Genomic DNA, 20,980 nt, shown 5'->3' on the forward strand with positions numbered 1-20,980 from the left:
TTACACATGCAAACATGGAGAGACACATGCAGATTCAAATCAAATCCAGAAACAAACAAACAAAAAAAAGCCATGTTAGATTTGCAGTGCACTGCAGTACGGTTTCATGAATCCTAAATGACCTTCATTGCATTTACATGGTTTTTCAAGCATGGGCGAGCATAATGCATATCTGACACTTCAATGCATTACTCATAAATTCCATATCTGCAATTACCATCAACAAGGTCCTTCAGCTCAAGGGCGACATTTCTAATGATTACACAGGATGTTTCATCACCTGCACTAGAGCAAGGCTGCCTTCACTAACTGCTCTGCTGTGAGCCTTTCTCAAACTCAACGGATGGAGCTTACCTTTTTCATGTCTCTGTTGTTCATGGGGTCGTCGGACATTTTGTACGACTGCAGTTCTATAATCTCTTTGAGCTCATAGCTATAGCCTTTCCTCTTGCAGACAATCACCACTTTATCAAACAGGAATATATACCTGAAGACATACACACATGCATTGTGAGAACACGTCACTGTTGGCATTGGGTTACTTTATTTCTAATATGCTTTGGGTAGTTCAGTTGGAAAGTTCGGACTCACCGGTCCTGTTTCGTTCGGTTGACGATGGAGCACACCTTCAGCTCTCCGTCTATCTTTGGCCTACCGTACTCCTCCAGTTTCACCTGCTGCTTAGGTCACAAGAACACACAGGATGTCAATCCACTGCATACTATGACTTCTAAATTTAATGGGAAGACATAAATAATTTATCCACACTTGAATTTCAGAGTCCAAATAGATATATAATGGATGATACAGCTTGGAAACTATTCAGCTCCTCTTCAGTGACTTCTCTCTTCTCCTAATCCAAATTTCTGGTTGTTTACTGCATCTATGGCACGTGTACAAGCCCAACATGAGCCCAGTGACTATTTGCATCTCCAAGGGAAGAGGAAAGGAGGTGACGGGCAAAGAAAAAGAAAATGAGACAGTGCAGTTTGAAATATTATGGGAAACGAACATCAGTCTGGATCGACATAACTTCTCTTGTTCGTGTTCTGCAAGACTAAATGATTTATTGGGGACATTATAATAGTGGAGGATCATGACAGGCAGAGGCACGATGATGCCAGCGTACTTAGCAGAGAAAAGAAATTGTGGACATTTTCGAGAATGGGTTGCTGCTCTGTGATGCTCAGTGACTAATCACACTGACAAACTTTGAATTCCAGGATGGTGATAACATTAGTGCCGGTGTATTACTTTTGATACATAAAAAATGACTTCTGCAAGTATGTCAGATGTGGCATTATAAATGACAATAGGAGCCGGAACATTGGATTATAAATGATACACAAGGTTAACAAAACATTTATTGTTTTATTTTATTTACTGAAAAGTAAGTGATGGAGTTAAACTTCACTGCTGGCAGGTGCCCATGCCTAAGATGATCCCTAATCCAAAAAGAGAAAGCTAGAAGCACCTTAAAATGTGGTTTCAAATTTTATCTTTTACTGTAACCCTAAAGGGTAACACTATACTTGAAGGTATCTACATAAGAGTGACACGACACTGTCATAACTATGACATGACACTGTCATGAACCTGTCATAAGCATTATGTGCATTTCATAAACATTTATGACTGCTGTCATTAAGTGTCATTTGGTTTTTGAAATGACAAGTTGACATTGTTTGGGTTGTCTTGATTATGACAACTTGACATTAATCAGAAGATGTCTTTGTCATGTCAAGTTGACATTAACAAGAAATGCACCTCTTTTTGTGTTAATAACAAGTTGACATAATGATTGATACAAAGACATCTTCTGGTAATGTCATCCTGGTTAATGTCAAGTTGTCATGATAAGGGCATCCCAAACAAATTTAATGTCAACTTGTCATGACAAAGACAACTTCTGGTAATGTCACTTTGATTAATGTGAAGTTGTCATAATCAAGACAACCCAAACAATGTCAACAGGTCATTACAAAAACCAAATGACACTTAATGACAGCTGTCATAAACGTTTATGAAATGCACATAATGCTTATGACTAGTTCATGACAGTGTCATGTCATAGTTATGACAGTGTCATGTCACTCTTATGTAGATATCTTCAAGTAAAGTGTTACCCATTAAGGTATTGGGTTGACATTTTAGGGAAAGATTAGGAAGCAATACCTCTCATACTCTCATATCTGTCTGTTAAATATGATGCTACAGCCAGCAGCTGCTTAGCTGAGCATTAAGGATGGAATGGAAGCAGGTGAAGGTGATGACGGGCCCCCTGGGATGTTACTGCACCTGGCCAAAAAGTAGTCAGGCATATGATAACTCATTACACCGCAACTTGTTTTTGAACAGGTTAAACGAACGAGATATAACATGCTAATTGGTTAATTTAAAGGTGTTAGTTTTAAACAAGCAAGATAAAATGTGTTAATTAGTTAGTGTTAATGTAGAGGTGATAGTTGGCGGATTTTTCTACCTCTAAACACAGCGGATCTCAAACTTTTTTCAATTACGTACCTAATTTTAAATATTTTTGTCAAACAGGTACCACCTGTCTCATGTAAAGTCTACTACCCATAGGTGTACTCCATCACTCTATTTGAGGAACTGGGTGCATTTTGAATGGCATACTTTTACTTGGAATGCACACAATTGGGACATACTACTTTCTCATAACATTACGCCCTGAACTTTGACCCTCTTACGCATATATCTGTTACCATGGAGATAAAACAAAACATCATTCACAGAGCTCACCAGACACAGAGGTCTGCTGCAGTAAGTAATGACTGCATACACTGTAGATTCTAACATGTTATATTCACGATGGTAAAATTACACAGGTTAGACATTTCTCTGTCATCGTTATTTAATATCTATTAAACAGTTAATATTCCTTTTATTCTATTCAACTGGTTTCAGTCACTTGAATGTGTCATCATTCGTCATTGCGACTACTGACAGCTGTCAATCAGCTGCCAAACAGCTGTGTCAATAAGCAGTCAAGCTGTCTTCTGTTTGCGACTCAGTCAATGTGACGCATCGTCCACTGTGCAGAGGACTGTGGGTCAGAAGAGCCAGAAAACATGCTGGCTTGCATACTGCAAAATCGGACTGGATGTAGTCGAACATCCTGGTATTTTTGGCACACTGCATTCGACACACTATGTATTGGGACATACTAAATCTTTTTCTGGCATACTATATAGTATGGTAGTATGGGTACCGGAATGCAAAAACAGACGTCTTTGTTCTAACCTAACCAGATGGTGGCTGTAGTTTTTTATCTAGCGTATAGTATACTGCAAGAGAGGGGTGCCCAGTAGCTCCACAGGTATAGCAGGCGTCCCATGTACAAAGGTAATGCCCTTGCCACAGCAGCCGCAGCCTTGATTCCAACATGCGGCCCTTAGCTGCATGTCTTCCCCTCTGTCCCTCCCCTTTTCACACTGTCCTATTGAAAAAAAGCATAAAAACCCAAAGAGAAGCCCAAGAGTTCTGCACCTGAGTTTCTCGTGAAGTATGAAATGTCCTGGCCAGAAAGAACTTTGTTCTTGTTCCTGCCACCTCGAGAAAAAGAGCAAATTTCTCAGTCTCTTACACAGACGCCGATGCCATCAGCATGCTGGCTGACTCTGTCGTCTGTGGACGTTCCCATAGGAAGAATAGAACTAGCGCTGGCTCCCAGCAGCTGTGATGTGATTGGATCCAAATCCGTGTACTTTCGTACTTACTCAACCAACGGCTGATTAGCTTTGCCTTGCACCCGCCTGCACCGGAATTGCTGTTCCCCAAATTGTTGTATGTAGTACAACAGAAAAGGAAGTGTTCCATGCATCGCAAGAGGAGATTAAAATGGATATGACTTCATTTGATTCAGCTCTATTGCAGAGCTGCAACGTCTCTGTTACGTGTAACACACATGCCGTACCTATGGCAACGCTGTCATGTGGTCTGGATATCCCCACCCATTTCTATTAAAAAATAAAAGACGAATGTCCCCAGACTCCCATTCCAAAGTAAGGGAGGCTGGTCACACATGACTGCTGTTCTTCTTTAGTCTCATCTCATCTCAGCTAATTTGCTTAATCAGGACTCTGTGGGTGTGGTTTGTTTAGATATGATTGACAGTGGGTCTGCATGGCAACATGAGCAACTGTTATTGGAGTCTGATTCTTCTATTGTTAAAATAGTACATGGGAATACCTGACTTTACCTTTTACTAACCCCTCCCACATCAAACCAGGTAAAACAGATACAACTATAAATGCAGATAAAAGATATTCATGTGGGATCCCATCACCTAAAGTTAGAAGCTGATTAACAAAACACGTTTTCAAGACCCTTACATGGATCAATCAAGAAAATATCTCCTCTGCATGAGAAAAGAAGTGATGAAGGGCTTCACAGTACTTACAAGATTTTCTATTGAACTTTGGAATTCACTGATTTTCTTCAGCGTCTCATTGTCCCTCTTGACTTCATTGATGTACATGGCCAGGTCCTGCGAGAGCGAGGCAAACATTATTTTACCCTTTTAACATAAAATCTTTCTGACATCTGTCATATCACTGTAGACGTACAGTCCGTTGAGCCACAGTAGCTGTAAGAAACAATTTATACAGCTTTGGCTCGGAGCACTGCGGAGTTATTATGTAATATTTCTTAAAGCACACAGACCTGCATAGCCTCCAGAGCCTCCTTGAGTTGTTGTCTCTCTGGTCGGTCCGCTGAGTGACTCAAAAGTTCCTGTGGAGGAAAATTAGTATTGTTATTTTGTAAAAAAACCAAAACAAAACATTGTAATAAAAGGAAAAAAAAACATCTCTAGACAAACAACAAACTTTACTGAAACAAATGATGCAAACAGTGAATCCTACAGTAATGAGAGGGATTCGCTGTGAGGGATGTATAGCTGCTCTTTACTGTGATTACAGATGTGACACTGATGTGGCTGAGAATAAATTGCATCCGAGCGCCATCAACAGCAGCATACATAAAAATAAAAGAAAGATGGAGAGATGGCGAACTAGCCTCCAGGTCTGACTGTTCCTTATGGTAACAAGGTAACAGTACATATGTTGTCCGCTACAAATCATGTTGTCCTCCTCGCACAGTAGCCAATCAATAACAAATATGTTACATCATTTTGATTTTTGACTGTCTGCCTCCTTCACTGGTTTATTGGGGTGGTTTATAGAATGTTGTAGAGCCACGGTGACATACAGGGTGCTCAGTGAGAAAAGAAATCTTATAAAATCTTTTATAGTTTTACAAAAACAAATTAAGTTGTGCCAGCTGTCTAACCAGTTGGCACATCCAATTAGCAGCGTCCTTAAAGCTATATGTAAACTACTGTACTTTGTGAGGAAAAAATCTCTTGTTTTGTCTTATATGTTGCACAAGACTGATAAACAATATAAACAAAGTTATAAGCTAACAGAAGGAGCCAACTTTCATGACGCATATTCAGTACTAAGAATGGTGGATATATATATCCTCCTGAGACCCGAACTTTTGTCACATTTTTAAATCCTCCTAGCTATTTGGGATCAGCAGGGCCTGACAAGTGTAAAAAGCAAAACATTTTCATCAATAATAAAGTCCCTATATTCTCAAACATGACGATAATAAAGTCTTAATCAGAGTGTGGATACCCAACCTGAGCCCGACAGGACTCGTCAGAACTCAATGGGTCAGGCCGCGTTCGGATAACAAATCCGAAATTTTGCTCTGGTTCAGCCCCCTTGACATGCTGCTGTGTTGTGCTATGGCCTATTCAAGTGCTGGAATTTGTTATTTACGTGACAACGCCTGGACGCAACACAAGCTCCACTCCAATTGAGTTTATGTACAGTACTGTGCTGTGCTGCTGTGCGTGCGGCATGTCTGACTGTGTGTAACAGCAGCCTTTTGACGGTCATTTACACACTATCCATGTGTGATCACGGTAAACAGACAAGCTGTAACCATGATGACAATGAATATGTCAGGTAATAAACAGTGTGGGACTCAGGACGGGTTCTGACTTAAAAATCAGACAGTATGTCTGGGTTGGGGCAGGCTCGGGTTATAACTGTCTCGGGTCGGGTATGGTCAGGAATATGCAGGCCAAGCCGCGCTTTCGTCTCAACAAGACAATAATAAAGTCCCAATGTCCTCAAACGAGCTGATGATAAATTCCTTATGTCTTCAAACGAGTACTTTCTAATTGTCTTATCTTGTTACCGTTGCTACAATTGGTGGAATTTGTTGCCATATCCAACTACAAATGTTACTGATCATAAATAAACAAGTTTGAACCATCAAATCTGATCAGGTTTTGGGGCTAGTCTGCAGATTGACTTGGCAGGGCTGGCAGCCATCTTGTTTTTACATGGATTAGTGTATTGTGCTCTTTCTACCACTAGATGGCACAAAAAGTGTCCACGAACGAGGACAGCAGGTCTGAGTTAAGCAGAATGAAGTATAAGGTCAAGTAACCCAAAATGTGATGTTCTCATTTGAGGGCACAGGGTCTCAGGAGGATAGAATATATCTGACTACAGAGGACATCTTGGCAGAGCTGTGCATGAATGTGTCACTTATTTAACTTATATTTGAATCCAAATCTAAAGACAAGTGCTGCACTTTGTTGTTTGGCTCATAAGTTTAGGTTTATGACAACAGAATGCAGCGTCCATAATTTAACTGGCTTTTTTTCCCCCACTAATTTTCTTTACTGTGATGTTTTCCCATTTTTACCAGTTTGGTATATACTATAGACCTATCAAAAGGCAGATTTGACTTGTCAAAGCAGATAAAGGACAGATGTGCTTTCCTTCCAATAACAAATCTAAATGTGTGCCTTGGAGTAGCTCTAGTCTCCTGCACTCTAGTTCTCCTCACTGCTCACTCTTTCACCTGCTAGCAGTTAGTGTCACCAGAGGGTGTAACACTTTGGATACCATCCCCCATTCCACGCCCCACTGTGCAGCCACCCTAAATAACCAGTGTCAGACATTAGTGCAGCGACAAGGACGTTATCCCTCACTGGCGTCCCAGCAGGAGCAGCACCAGCACAACCTAGGGGAAAGTCCAGCTACTGGCCCACATTTTACCTTAATTACCTGCTGAATGAGCGGATCTTTTTAATACCATGCTCTGTTACTTTTGCACAAGCGGGACCAGCCTGTGACCACATGCTGCTGTACAGCCCATAAACCCAGCTTCAGATAAAATATGTGATCACATGGGTTCATAAAAACACTGCAAATTCATCAAATATACAAACCCTGCTTGAGCAGAATTACTTCTGAGATGACTGTGCTGAATTCACTTACTCAGAGTGTAGCTATGGTACATAAAAGATGAAGAGAGGCGAGCGTTGGCACCATGATCAAATAGAGAAATGCCACTGTGGTGATATCTGTACACCATCAACTGAAGATGTGCCCTTAGGCATGAATGGACACACAAAAACAGGACCTGTCAGTCTGACATGCCCCCAAGGCCACAGCATACAGCGGTGTTTACTGCAAAGCTGTTGGAGGCAGTGAAATGGGGTGCGTTTAATCGGATTAGTTTGCGGTTGATTTGACCTCAGTGCCTTGCTGGGGCTCCTGCAGGGGTTCCATTCAAACTGATAGAGAAGTCGCAGGGGTCTCTGTGTAGCGCCGCAATCACCTGAAGCAAACACTCGCCTCCACCCAAGTCCATTACGCACTGCATCATAAACTCATACGCTCATCCATAATTGAGATGCAAAGTCAATTAATCATGGGGAATATTACAGTGGCCAGCTTGTTTTACACGCCAGGAGGAGAGCTCCAGGGAGAAATACTGGCCGGGATGTGAGTGGTCAGACATTCATGTGCTTAAATACATTTGCATATTCAGGCACAGGGCATCAGTGCAGGGTTGAGTTAATGATTTTGGCTCCCAGTAACTTATTTTTCATAACTAAAATCCAGAGGAATTATGTTTATTATGAAATGAGCTTCAAGAAATGAGAAGCAGAAATCCTACAAATGCTTTGCATTTTAATTGGACACATTACTCAAATGATTAATTAGTCAATAAAATTGTTGTGCAATGATAGTGCACAAACAGCGGCCTACTTGCAAACTAAATTAACTAAACACATTTTAAAAGTCTTATAAAATGAGACATACACCAAATGATTGAATAACTGAATTAAATTAAATAATTCATACGGAAGGAAATTATTTAAAAAGGATTTTTTTTTCCAACCTTAAACATGTCATAAGACTCATTACTGATCAGTCTTAACACCAGGGTTCCTACACCGTTTCCAAATAAAGATTCAAGCACCTTTCAAGCATTTTCAAGGGGCATTTTCAAGCTTTTCCAGCACCTTACAGCTGTGGTAAATTACATATTTATACAGTACAAACTGTTTAAACTGTATACTGATTATTTTACCTTATCACATTAAATCAGATGTTTTTGTGCTTCGAACAACCAACGATATTTTTCATGACAGCACTTTACAGAAGGGTGACAAGTTAAAGTACATGTTTCAAAATGTGTCACCTGTTTGTAGAAATGGTGTTCTATACTGTATAATGTAATTATAATTCAGTCTCAAGCAGGGCTGCCCCCTAATAGTTGACCAAACGTAAGTCGACCAGAAAGGTCATTAGTTGGCAAGATTTCATTCGTCGCTTAAACAAACGTGAAACTCTGTAAGGAGCTGTACCTTGTCAAAATAAATCACAACCTATATGACTGGACCATGTGGAGATTTAATTTGAAAGGACAGACACAGGAAGAGGCCACGCTCAGCAGTCAGACAGGAGTCACGTTCTCCTGTAAATATTCAGTCTGATAAATACGGAAAAGTTGATCATGTTAGTGCAGGGCTACCCAGAGCTTTACATCTGTCCCACGGACGATAGGCCTACACACTTATAAACAGCTCCTGGAAGAAGATCAGCTCTGCACTCAGGATTCAAGGTAAATAGGCTATACGATGCTTGTTAGGGTTGCTTAGCAACCTCAGATGCAACCTGCTGCCACGCTCTTGAAAGCTGGAACAGAAAAGGCACAAGAGTAGCGCCCAGAGCCCGGTCTTGTGTTTTCCAGGAGGTTAAAGATGCAGCATGTGTGCGGCCCCTAATTTCCAGGGCTGTGGTTATTCCACAGGCTAGTTAATAACATGTCGGGCAGGAAATCCAAAGTGTGGGATCATTTTGAGAAGGTGAAGGACGAACCCAAGGTGATATGTAAACTCATCTTCATTGGTCGACTACAAACATGACGTATCATCTGAAACATGGAAGTAGCTACATGCCCATTAGCCCACAGCGTCATTAACAGGCGGCTCGCTCAGTGTGTGACGTGCACTTGGAGATAAAATATAGGCCTATATTAATGAAGGTTCATTAGTACGGTTTGTATTTCTCTGTAATGTAGCACAGTGTTAACAATGTTACTGATACTATTCTTTCTCACACCTTCAACTCAAACATTTGTGTTGCCCTGCCTAAAATATATCATTTAATAATTAAATTAATATCGTAAACATGCAGGCGACTGATCGACTAATGGCCCTAAATGACGACTACTGGTCGACTAGGAACATGCTCAGTCACAGGCAGCTGCACTTATTTAAAATCCATGCACGCCTCTCCAGCTCTCATATGAATCTTTAAACATCTAAATGCCAAGCTACCCACCAGCAACACTGAAATATTGAGCAACACCAAGCATAAAACTTCAGCTTTGATTAACTTATCTTTGGTTGCTATTTTTTGATAAAATAGAATAGAAAGATAAAGTCTCAGTGTACATATTGGAACCAGATGGTGGGGAAATGATAATAAACACAATAAATGAAAACCAAATCTGAATCAAAGCAAGTGCACAGGCAGTCACACAGAAGCAGTTTCCAAAAAGGTAAAAGAGTCAGTGGCCAAATTAATGCTGGACTGGTCACAAACAGTTTTATGTGACGAGGCTAAAAGTCTGGACACAACTGAAATGAGTCATCATCTCTGTGACGAAATCTCAACACACAATGAGTCTCACAATGCTGCTATTTACAGCAGGCCTGCTATTCAAGGACTGTTTGTGTCTAGATCAAATAACAATGGATAATAAATCTCCATATGTTACATTTCCTGAATGGACACAGAAGGAGGAATCTGCGTTATTGGAGACCATATATTTTCAGCACTTCGGAGCTATATGGAGGCAGTTTCTATGGATGTTTTGAGGCTTCTTCAGCTACATTGTGCTTAACTATTGTAAATCGAAGATGACTACATGTAGAAACTAGCTCCAAACTTTTCAGAGCCACCTTTCCAGCCTGAAGGGAGGTGAGTGCTTGATTTTTAAAAGATGGAAAGTAAAGTGTGAGATAGCAATTTCCATATCTGCTTCAGTCAGTCGGTGATATATGCTCAGCTGAGGGTCCGATAGACCGACAGATAAAAATGAAGTGAAACACAGCACAGGTCTAAGTGTGCTGGAGTCTCTTCTATTAGCTTGGACTCACTGACGATTTCAGCACCTTAGCAAAGATAAAGGCAGGTGGAGCCGCAAGTCATCCTGCATCCTTCTGCTTCAGTCATCTTTCAGACATGTCTAGCATGGACTGAAGAGCAAGCAATCATCAATGTGGGGGAGACTAAGGAGATGATTCTGGACTTTCGGAGGACAGGCCATACCCTCTCCCTTCTTCTTTGGAGGAGCAGCCATGGAGATGGTGTCCAACTTCAAATACCTGGGCCTGTACATTTCCAGTGACCTCACGTGGGCTTCCAACACATCCACCAACGCCTGTACTTTTTGAGGAGGCTGAAGCAGGCTGGCCTCAGCCCTGTCCTGACCTCCTTTTACCAGAGTGTGGTGGAGAGCTCACTGACATCCTCCATCACTGTGTTGGTATTGGAACCTCGAGCAGAAGGCTGCGCAGCCTCAAAGCACAAACAACGAGGCTGAGGTGTAGCTTCCTCCCAGAGGTTGTGAGGCTTATGAACACTCTGGCTTAAAGTGTATCCTCTGAACTTTGTACAGCTGCAACTGCATGATGCTATTGATGCACTATTACTCACTTTTTTTTAACTGTGTTGAATTTATCACAGGCTTTTAGGTTATTTAATTATCTATCATAGGTCTCTGCTGGACCTGGGTAACCAATTTCGTTCCCTCATGTTTTCTAACATGTTTGAATGACAATACTGAGCCTTGAAGCTTGAACATCTAACCACAGATATTCAAAGAGCTGTAGAGACGGACTTTCGCAGTCATCATGAGACGCCTCCTACCTTCAGTAGTAGGTGATACTTCAGCACCCTCTGCATGGGAACCACCAGAAGATCCTGCAGCTTGAACTTCCCTTCCTGCACCTTCATAGTACATTCCTGCGGAGCAACAACACAAGCAGCGGGGCGGTTATTATTACACATTGCGTAATGCCGCATTGCACATTTCCTACTAACAAGCATTCATTCATTGTTTAATAATTCACTGGGTCTTGTTGCATTGCTTCCACACATTCACGGGGCATTCCATTAGCAACAACGAGGCCAGTTTATTCTTCGGGGGGAAACAAAAGCTCTGGTCGCGCCAGCCATTTGTGACGCAATTACCCTGCATGCTGACTTGGAAATTCCTCTGATTAATGAATACATTTCTATAAACTCTGCACTGGCCTAAAAGAAACTGTCTTTGTTGGTAGTATCCTATAAGGCTCTCTCACAGTGGGCATGTGTAGGCGTTTCTTTATTCAGTTTCTATAACTGTGCAGTAACAGGGACGGCTTATCACTCTCTGCAAACAAGGTTTTTGTGTAAGAAGACAGTAAGAAGCTGTTTCACCTCATTACAAAGCTCTTCTATTTTGAGAGAGCGTATTCAGTGTCGACTTATTGGGCTGTAATCGCCTCATTTTTTTGTCAAAAGCTCCACGAGCCAGTTCTCTGGACATGCTAACTGCTGATGAGCTGCTGTTACAGGAGCGTCTTACTCTGCTTCTACAATCAGTTTAGATTCTTACAAAGGATCCAGGAGTAGAGGAGATCGGAGAATAATAAAAGTAGAAGAAAAGGACCCAGAATCAAGTTATAAATGTAATAAAACTCTTTCCTTGGTAAAAACTCGAGTAGATTTAAGAAGACCTTTTAAAGGCCGTCACTATAAATCCACTGCTCTGAACACCACACACCGCCCGCAGTATATAAACGGGGTGATGTTGAATCATGTTCAGTGAAACAGAATATTATGAATTAAACAGCTCTGAGGGCATGTTTGCAAATGACATTACTTGCCTTTATCATTTCATCTCAATTTGTGCGTAACCACAGCAAATCTGGAGCAGCATTTATGAATTTATTTAAGTCATTAGTTATTCAGTGTCATCATTTATTCAACAGTAAATCTGACTTTCATGCTTGTGTAATGATTTTGGACGAGATGTCAGATTTTGTTGTATTTCATTGGTCAATTTGTATGGTGACATTATTTTAGAAGGTAGCTGTCTTTTGTCAGGAATTTCACTGCCCAAAGTGACATCTATCTTTATTGACAAATAGTCCACATTTTGTCATCAGTTAAATAAACTTTAGGACTTCTGTTGTGTCACAGCCTTTAGCCTTGGTCAGTAAAGAAAATGGATGATAGTTATGCTTAGGGTAACAGTCAGGTCAGCAGAAGGCCTACTTGATCTTTGTTATGAACACACTTCATCTATCGTCTCCCACTTGTGGCGGTGGAGTACAGCTACTCAGATAAGGGTGCCTCGCAGGCTCCGTTGTTATCGCTCCCAAGGTTAAGGGGAAGGGAGATTCCCTGTACTCCAAGCTCAACAGACGAGAGAGTCTTCTTAGATGTGTGCATGGCGTTAAAGACAGTCGAGGAGAGTTAGAGAAACTTCACACAGCCATAGATTGGGACAGAATAACTCATTTGGGAACGTGGAGAAACTTGCAAGGGAATACTGTTTAGGTTAAATGCAAAAACTGCACAAGGACACCCTCCGAATCTCTGGACAGCATTCACAGTGTTACACTCTGTATGTTGAGCTGTGATTCTCCTGGGTTGAGTCTTCATTAAATACTGTGTGTGTGATCCATCAAAGTCTAGATCCCAGCGGACATTTTTTTTGTATTTGGGGGCTGGTTAAATGTGTAATTTTTGGTAGATTTTATTTAGTTGAACTATTAATATTGTGTACAGAATCTGAATCTCACTCTGAGTTACTGTTGTTGTTCACAAACAAACTTCTGTTTAGTTTTTACTGAATATTATATATATTTATATTTATATATATGTGTTACAAATTTGTCATATCAAGAATATCGTTATCGCAAAAATACTTATTATTTTAGGGCCATATCGCCCACCCTTAGTTGTAATATTGAATGTGATATTAATGCAATATAGAAACCAGATAAGCACATCTACACAACAACTACAGGGGCTGTAATTATTCTCACTATCAATTATTCTCTTTTTTTTAGTTGATTAATCGACTAAACTGTCCTGAAATTTCTTGTTTTATTCATATTCAAAAGCTTAAAAAAATTTGATTACCTATCATATATGACAAAGAAAAACATCAAATCATCATGTTTGAGAAGCTTGAATAATTATTTTAACGAAGGTGCACTAAATCAGTGGGTTGTCATCTGTTTAGAATAAAGGTTATTACCTCTACTTTGATCTTGACGTCCTCTCGCGTTGCTATTAGCTCATCCAGTGTCTTCTGGGCGTTCTCCATGTGGCTGCAGTACTGACCATAGATCAACAACCTGGTGAGCGACACAACAATAACAAATGTTAATCTAAAACACCGTCACAGCTTGTCCTCCTTCATCGGACGAGGAGAGGAAACATTACAAATATCTGTAGATTTAAGTATGACCATGGCTCCTTCTGCCAGGTCTGTTCACACATTTTGGTCACACTCATTATGTTTGTACCTTACAGGAGACTGGACAGTGAAATGGACATGATCCACACACACCTCGCTGTGTTTAATTAAAGCATACCTCTCCATTTCACCAAAGGCATGAGTAAAGAAAGCTGTAGGAGCAAACTGAGTAAAGACGATTGTCTTTCAATCACAAGTATTGAAAAGACAAGGACATGCACTGTCTCTGGCTTGCTGATTACATTTCTATTTTAAGTTCTTAAGCACACTCACTCCCCAAAGGCCCTCTGCGACTCAACACATCTTAGAAATATTCCAGCTCCAGACGATGAAACACTGATGTCTGTTGAGAGAAATCTTCAGCGGAGATTTTGATTCAGATTTTCTCTGCTTGTTCTCTGCGAGTGCGGGAATATTTGTTGATACATGGGCTCATAAACCTGTTCAGCCTTGTGTATGGTTAAAAAAAAAAATAAAAATGAGGCTTAATAAGGACTAATGAGACTCGTTTTAAAAGGTTGGAAATATATCATATCTTTGTAAAAACAAGGAGACAAAGAAGATTGCTGTTTGAGTCCACAATTAGCTGTGAACTGGTTAGTGCCTTTCGGCAATGTACCGCACATTAATTTTCAAGATTAATAACACAATTTGAGAGGTCAGCCTGAGAGTCATTTGGCTCTATAGGGGGCAGAGAAATGAATTTTTGAATAAATGCAGTATGATTAGGAAAATACGTGAATACCATGAATAAGTAATGACTGGATTTTGATCCCAGGGCAATATTTGGAGGGGCGGCGTCCTCTTGCCAATAAGCTGTAATCACAGAGCACTAATGAAAGACGCTGCTTTATATCAGCTGTTTTGCAGAGTTCCTCTTATCAGCGTGTGTGGAAGAAAAAAATCTCTTAATTTCGAGCAGCGAGGATATGAGAGCTGTGTTCATTAGATATTACAATGGGACCCTGACACAGATCTGTGGGTTCAGCTGGGAGGGAGTTCAAAGTCATCCTGCCTAGAGGATGCCACTGCACGTGGCACACATTCCTCTTGCTCGCTCACTGAGTCAAAGTAGGGCATTGGCACGGCTGGTATAGAGCTAAACCCCCCCGGTAGAGTTGGCACTCCGGTCTCTTAATCTGAATCTTGAGCGGTGTGAGGCGGTGCAGAGAGCTGGCACCCTGAAGTCTCATCAAGCCTTTGATAGATGTGTGATGCAGACAAGAGCAGCACTGCAAACAGGCCGCGCAGAGAAAGTTTGTATGACGGAGCAGAGGCCATAAAACATCACATTAAATCCTGCTCTTTCCACTTCACCTACATTTCATGTGCTTAATTCTAAGTTTCATATACATATGGCTCACTATGTCATGACATATTTTCACTTACAAGTACCCATATGTTTTTAACAGACTGCATAAAACAATGGATGTAGGCACTGTGACCTCACCCATTGGTTTGTGGACTCTTGTCTTTAAGTATTAAGTATGGCATTTCAGCCATTGCTATCTAGAAGTGACCATATTTGGACATGAGTGTCGAACTGATCTGGCTCACAGACTGTAATGACGCCTCATGGATAATCTGGGGAAAGCAGCCATGCCCCAAATTATGCATAACTTTAAACCCTAACAAAATAAAAATGGGCAAGCTACATAAAAATTCATCCCCTGTACGGTTGTCATGAATGTGGAAATCAGCTATAGAAACCAAAAATGTCTTTTGTACCAGGCTGTAAACATGTTTATTTCTGCTGTAAAGTTGGGCATTTGAACATGGGGGTCAATGGACTCGCTTCTGGGGCCAGCCTCAAGTGGCCATTTGAGGAACTGCAGTTTTAGACACTTCCACGTTGGCTTCACTTTTCAGCTCCAGAGGTTGCAGCTTGGTTTAAAAGCAGCGTTGTGTGTGAAAGTTGTGTTTCCTGCTGCAAGAGGACACTGTCCACTATGATTTATATGAACAAGGTCATGTCCACTGAAAGAAAGTTAAGGAGAAGAAGACAGAAGAGGAAGTATTATGCTAGTGCTAGCATCCCTGCACTAGCTACCTATCAAATGCAGGATTAGTTTTGAGGTTTTATTTGTTTCTAAAGCCATACATGGGCTGGCACCCCAGTATATTGCTGAACTTCCTGCCCCTACTTCGACTCCCGACCTCTTAGATCCTCAGAACGATCCTTAACTGTCCGATGATCGAGGCTGGTGGGTAAGGAAGATCGTGCCGTTGCTCCAAAGTGCTGAAAATGCTCCCTCTCCATTGACACTTTAAGACAAATCTTAAAACATACATGTTTTCAATGGCCTTTGGTTGTTTGCAGTGGTTCTAATATTTAGTATTTTATCATTTTTACATATGGAATTGTTCTTATCAGTGTTATTCTGCTTCATATGTGTGTACATGTTACATTACTATACATTTGTGTGTCATTCTTTTAATTTGAACAGCACTTTGGTCAGCTGTGGTTGTTTTTAAATGTGTTATATAAACAAACTTGATTTGAAGAAAAAAACTTGAGAGAAATACAAATAAAGTGCTTATGATGCACAGAATTAGGGCTGCAAAGATCAGACGATTCACCGATTGATGTATAAATCAAAAAAAAAAAAAAAAATCTGATCTCTTTTGATAACTGACTAACAGTTTTAATCATGTTTTCTAGAAATGCCGAATATCAGCCAGTTCCAGCTTGACAAATGTTATATTTTGCTGCTTTTCTGTGTCTCATATGATTATGGACTGCTGCTTGCTTACAATGTTCTTTTTTTTCACATTTTATTACAACATATATAACAATTGTTATAAGAAAATAATCAGCAGATTAATTGATGATGAAAACAATGATTGGTTGCAGCCCTACAGAAAATCAAAATACAAAAATACTAGTCCATACCCATTGAGTGCACAGTTGCCCACGTGCAGTTTCATATGGTGTGTGTTTGGGATACAGGTCATAGGAAATTGCAGATTAAATAGTCAACTGAACCCATTAAGAAGAGCAATGTATTCAGACAGAGTTTGTGAATTTGATAGTACGTTTGCTCGGCTACAGCGGATGTCTGTTTGAGGTGGATACATATCAACGCACGTGCACAGTAACTTGTGGGCTGAATGCATACAATTCAGTTAAAAGCGACTTCGTAAAAGAATATACTTATAGTGTAATTTTTGGAAAAAGAAGCTTTGTCACCTTCTACCTATGCCAATGCTCAATGCCTATGTGCAGTTTCACATAGATTGACCACGTCAGTAAGTAGAAAAACGTGGGACAGACAGAATGACTGACTTACAGAATGACACACTGACAGTTTCCGTGATTATGTACAGCATACCATACCATGACTTAGTCATACCAAAAATTAGAATAAAAACAAAAAACATTGGGCCACAGGGGGCGCCACAGCGATCAGTCTCATTTTAGCCATTTTTAAGCATTTTTCTGTTGTTATAGCGCCACCCAGTTGCCAATTAGAGTTAAATTTCTCCAGTCACCTTGAGGCGTCCTGTTCTACATATCTACCAAGTTAAGTAAAAATCCATATGGCGGTTAGGCCTAGATAAGAAATGAGCTCTCTAGCGCCCCCATTTTGTTTGATGGGGTCAATAATGGAGGGGTCCCCTCAGATTATGTGTGGTCATATGCCTACAAAGTTGCGTGGTGATGGGTGAAACCCTTGAGATGTTATACACCTTTATGTGATGAGCCACACCCTCCGCAATATTCATTGCCTTATAGAAGCTCAGTTTGAGTAAGTTTTCCAACTTTTGCCAAGAGGGAACTTTAGATATTGGTCCCTAGATTATGTTCACCCAGTTTCATGCAGATCGCTCAAACTTCCTAGGAAGAGATCCATTTGAAGTGTTTTTCAAAAAAATTCAAAATGGCGGAAAATCCATATAACCGGAAGTTATGGGTTCTTGAGGCAAATGTGTTCCTCATGAGGAGAGGCATCTCTGTGCAAAGTTTCATGTCTCTACGACATACGGGGCATGAGATATTCATTCATTCATCTTCTAACCGCTTCATCCTCTTGAGGGTCGCGGGGGGGCTGGAGCCTATCCCAGCTGACATCGGGCGAGAGGCAGGGTACACCCTGGACAGGTCGCCAGACTATCGCAGGGCTGACACATAGAGACAAACAACCATTCACGCTCACATTCACACCTACGGACAATTTAGAGTTATCAATTAACCTAGTCCCCAATCTGCATGTCTTTGGACTGTGGGAGGAAGCCGGAGTGCCCGGAGAGAACCCACGCTGACACGGGGAGAACATGCAAACTCCGCACAGAAGGGCTCCCACGCCCGGGATCGAACCGGCAACCCTCTTGCTGTGAGGCGAGAGTGCTAACCACCACACCACCGTGCCGCCCGGCATGAGATATGCCCATTCAAATTTTGCAATTTCAATCGGTTGCTATAGCGCCCCCCTTTGGCCAATTGATGTAATATTGCTTCATTGGCATCCTCCCATGACCCTCTACCACTGTGCCAAATTTCAAGTCAAGTCAGTGAGGAGAAAAACGTGGAACAGACACACACACAGAGTTTTCGTCATTATATAGTGAGAAAAGATGTGACAAAATTAAAAAATAAATAGCTAATTAATTAATTAATTATATAGTGGTTGCATTCCACTTTTCTCCTAACAATTATTAGCTGACATTGTCGTCTAACTGATGTACATCTTTTCTGACTGTGTTACTTGAAATGTCATATGTAATAAATAGATTTTCAAATGATTGAGTCTTGACTCTGCTGCTCCCACAACACAATATGACAACTTATGAATCTCAATTATAGTGTTAAGTGTCATGTTTAGCCAGAGGTGTGACTTTGAACACTGAATCACAGTCTTCCTCTTGAAAGCAGCGTTTCTGTCAGACCCCATCGGTTGATCATCCTCGGCTCCACAGAGATCCACCACTGATGATCCCTGGAGCTTCACTGGAGCTCAGGCAGTGTTGTGATTACAGCCCCCCTGCAGTGAGGCTCCTACCCTGGTTAAACTGGCCCTGGGCTAACAAGCCCCTGATTAAGACTTGATCCACACTCAGGGAGACAGCTCCCCTCAGCTCCCGCCCCTCCAGGATGACAAAGTGATTGAGATTAATGGTGGTCTTGATCAATTAAAAGAAAGCAGGCGGACTGGGCAGCATAGCGAGGATCCAAGGACACGTTCCAGAGACTTGTCATTTAATACATTATCAGGACAGAAATGCATCGGCCTCAAGCTTCTAGTGTGAATGTGGGAATCACTGTAGCAGTTCAAGAGTTTAAGTGTTTAAGATATTACTGGCAGCCATGAGTATAAAAGATTACTGAAATATTTACGATTGAATATATTAAAGGGAATTAAAGGAAGGTGAAGCAGCTATTTACTGAGGTTAGAGAGGTTCAGCCTTTCTTTAAAGGGACTTGTTGTACAGTGTGTGAAGGCTTGATCTTATGGAGTTTGTTTGAATGCTCATTTATATTGATCAGTGCGGCCTTCATGCAAAACACTCACAAAGGGACCATGATGATGTTTTTCTTGGAGCAATGGCAAGAGCTGAGTGAATGAAAATGATTCAAAGAGTGATTTGTTTGCTCATCTGGTCGAGTTTAAAAAGAAGGCCATTCTTTAGTGTGTGTGGATGAGTCTTTTCATGTGTATCACTGAGTGCCTGGAGCGAGCAGCTCTTTCTCCACTGCCTGAGGGCTCGCTTTCTTTGAAGTTTCCGCTCGCAACAAACAAACTCATGTCCGACCAGACAGCCAGCACCACGACGCTGTAATAAGGAGGCTTCTTTAGCCTCTCGATGGAAACAGTTTTGGTTTTACAGGAAGGGCTGCATGATAGGTGCGATAAATAAACAGATATTAAAGAATACTCAGGTCTTTATTTGCACAGTACCTGTGCTTGTGCCATGTCGTCTCTCCTGTATCCAAAATATTGCCAGACGGCCGATGTGCTACTTCTTTTAGGCACCAATTCCTCAGTTCTTCACACTTTTATCTGCACTTAACTTGTCCCACATTCCTCCTTCAACTATGCAGCGTGGAATGGCAGCACGAGTCAAGAGCTGCAACAATTAATCAATTAGTTGCCCACTATTAAAATTATTCACCAACTGATTTGATAATCGACTATACATTTTTTTAAAGGTCAAAAATGTTTGATCTAAGCTTTTAAAGTGTGAATGCTTTCTGGTTTCTTTACTCCTCCATGACAGTAAACTGAATATCTTTTGGGTGTGGACATAACAAGACATTTGAGGACGCCATCTTGAGCTTTAGGAAACACTGATTGACATTTTTCACCATTTCCTGATAATCTATAGACCAAACAACTCATAGACTAATCGAGAAAATAATCAACAGATTAATCGGCAATCAAAGTGATTGTTAATTGCAGCCCTGTTCTAGTCTAATATACCCTTTTCCATTGTCACTCTTGGCCATGCCGAGTAAAGTCATGCAGCGCCGATTTGTGTTTCCGTCATCAGTTTAGACGCACCATGCCACATCAAGCCGCGCCAGAGATGGACCTTCTCAGGAGTAGGTCCAAAATCCAGGCCACCCACTCAACCAGGAAGAGGTGACATCTTGCCAGCCGCAGCCAACCTCCGATGACCATGCTTCCCCCCTCAAACAAGCCGTGTGTGTTTCGACACTCTACTCACCTCTGTCTGCAGGAGACCAGAGAGAAAGGCGCTTTTTAAAGTCTCTGTGTGTTCAGCTCTCAGTACATCTGTAGCTTCTAACTGAATCTCTGTGGTTTTGAGTTTAGTTTCTCTCCTGCGTCCTGTTTTTACTTTAGAAATCTACTTTATTTTATTGTTTCATGTTCGCTATCAGCTGTAGTAGTAGTTGTGTGAAGTTGCTGCTCGAAAACTTAACATTTCCTTATTTTGCTGCTTCACAATAAAAGTTTTCACATTACAAAATAACAGGGGACTTTTATTTTCAAGACCCCAGAGGGAAAGGAAATGTATTTGGCACTGAATTAGCAGAGTTTTGTAAGCGGCTTCTTATCAATAATTCATCAAACAAGCTCTGATAAACCCACGTTAGGCTGCCTGTTTAGCACCAAGTGGAAGCCAATACAACGTT

At 41.0% G+C, this 20,980-nt stretch overlaps 1 protein-coding gene across 5 annotated transcripts in view; it reads right to left on the minus strand.

Moving 5' to 3' along the window:
* The window catches only part of vav2 (vav 2 guanine nucleotide exchange factor), a 291,900-nt gene that overhangs the window by 38,253 nt on the left and 232,667 nt on the right, over window positions 1–20,980 (minus strand). For 3 of the 5 annotated variants that reach the window (XM_049603492.1, XM_049603491.1, XM_049603489.1), the window contains exons 9-14: window positions 13,663–13,762; window positions 11,280–11,375; window positions 4,687–4,755; window positions 4,424–4,510; window positions 592–677; window positions 355–487 (exon numbers count right to left, since the gene is read on the minus strand). In XM_049603492.1, coding sequence (XP_049459449.1) covers window positions 355–487; window positions 592–677; window positions 4,424–4,510; window positions 4,687–4,755; window positions 11,280–11,375; window positions 13,663–13,762 — 571 coding nt within the window. Of the gene's footprint in view, window positions 1–354; window positions 488–591; window positions 681–4,423; window positions 4,511–4,686; window positions 4,756–11,279; window positions 11,376–13,662; window positions 13,763–20,980 lie in introns of all 5 variants that reach the window. The other 2 variants (XM_049603490.1, XM_049603488.1) reach the window with 1 other exon arrangement.

This window comes from Epinephelus fuscoguttatus, linkage group LG18, assembly GCF_011397635.1.
Source record: "Epinephelus fuscoguttatus linkage group LG18, E.fuscoguttatus.final_Chr_v1".
NCBI lineage: Eukaryota > Metazoa > Chordata > Actinopteri > Perciformes > Serranidae > Epinephelus > Epinephelus fuscoguttatus.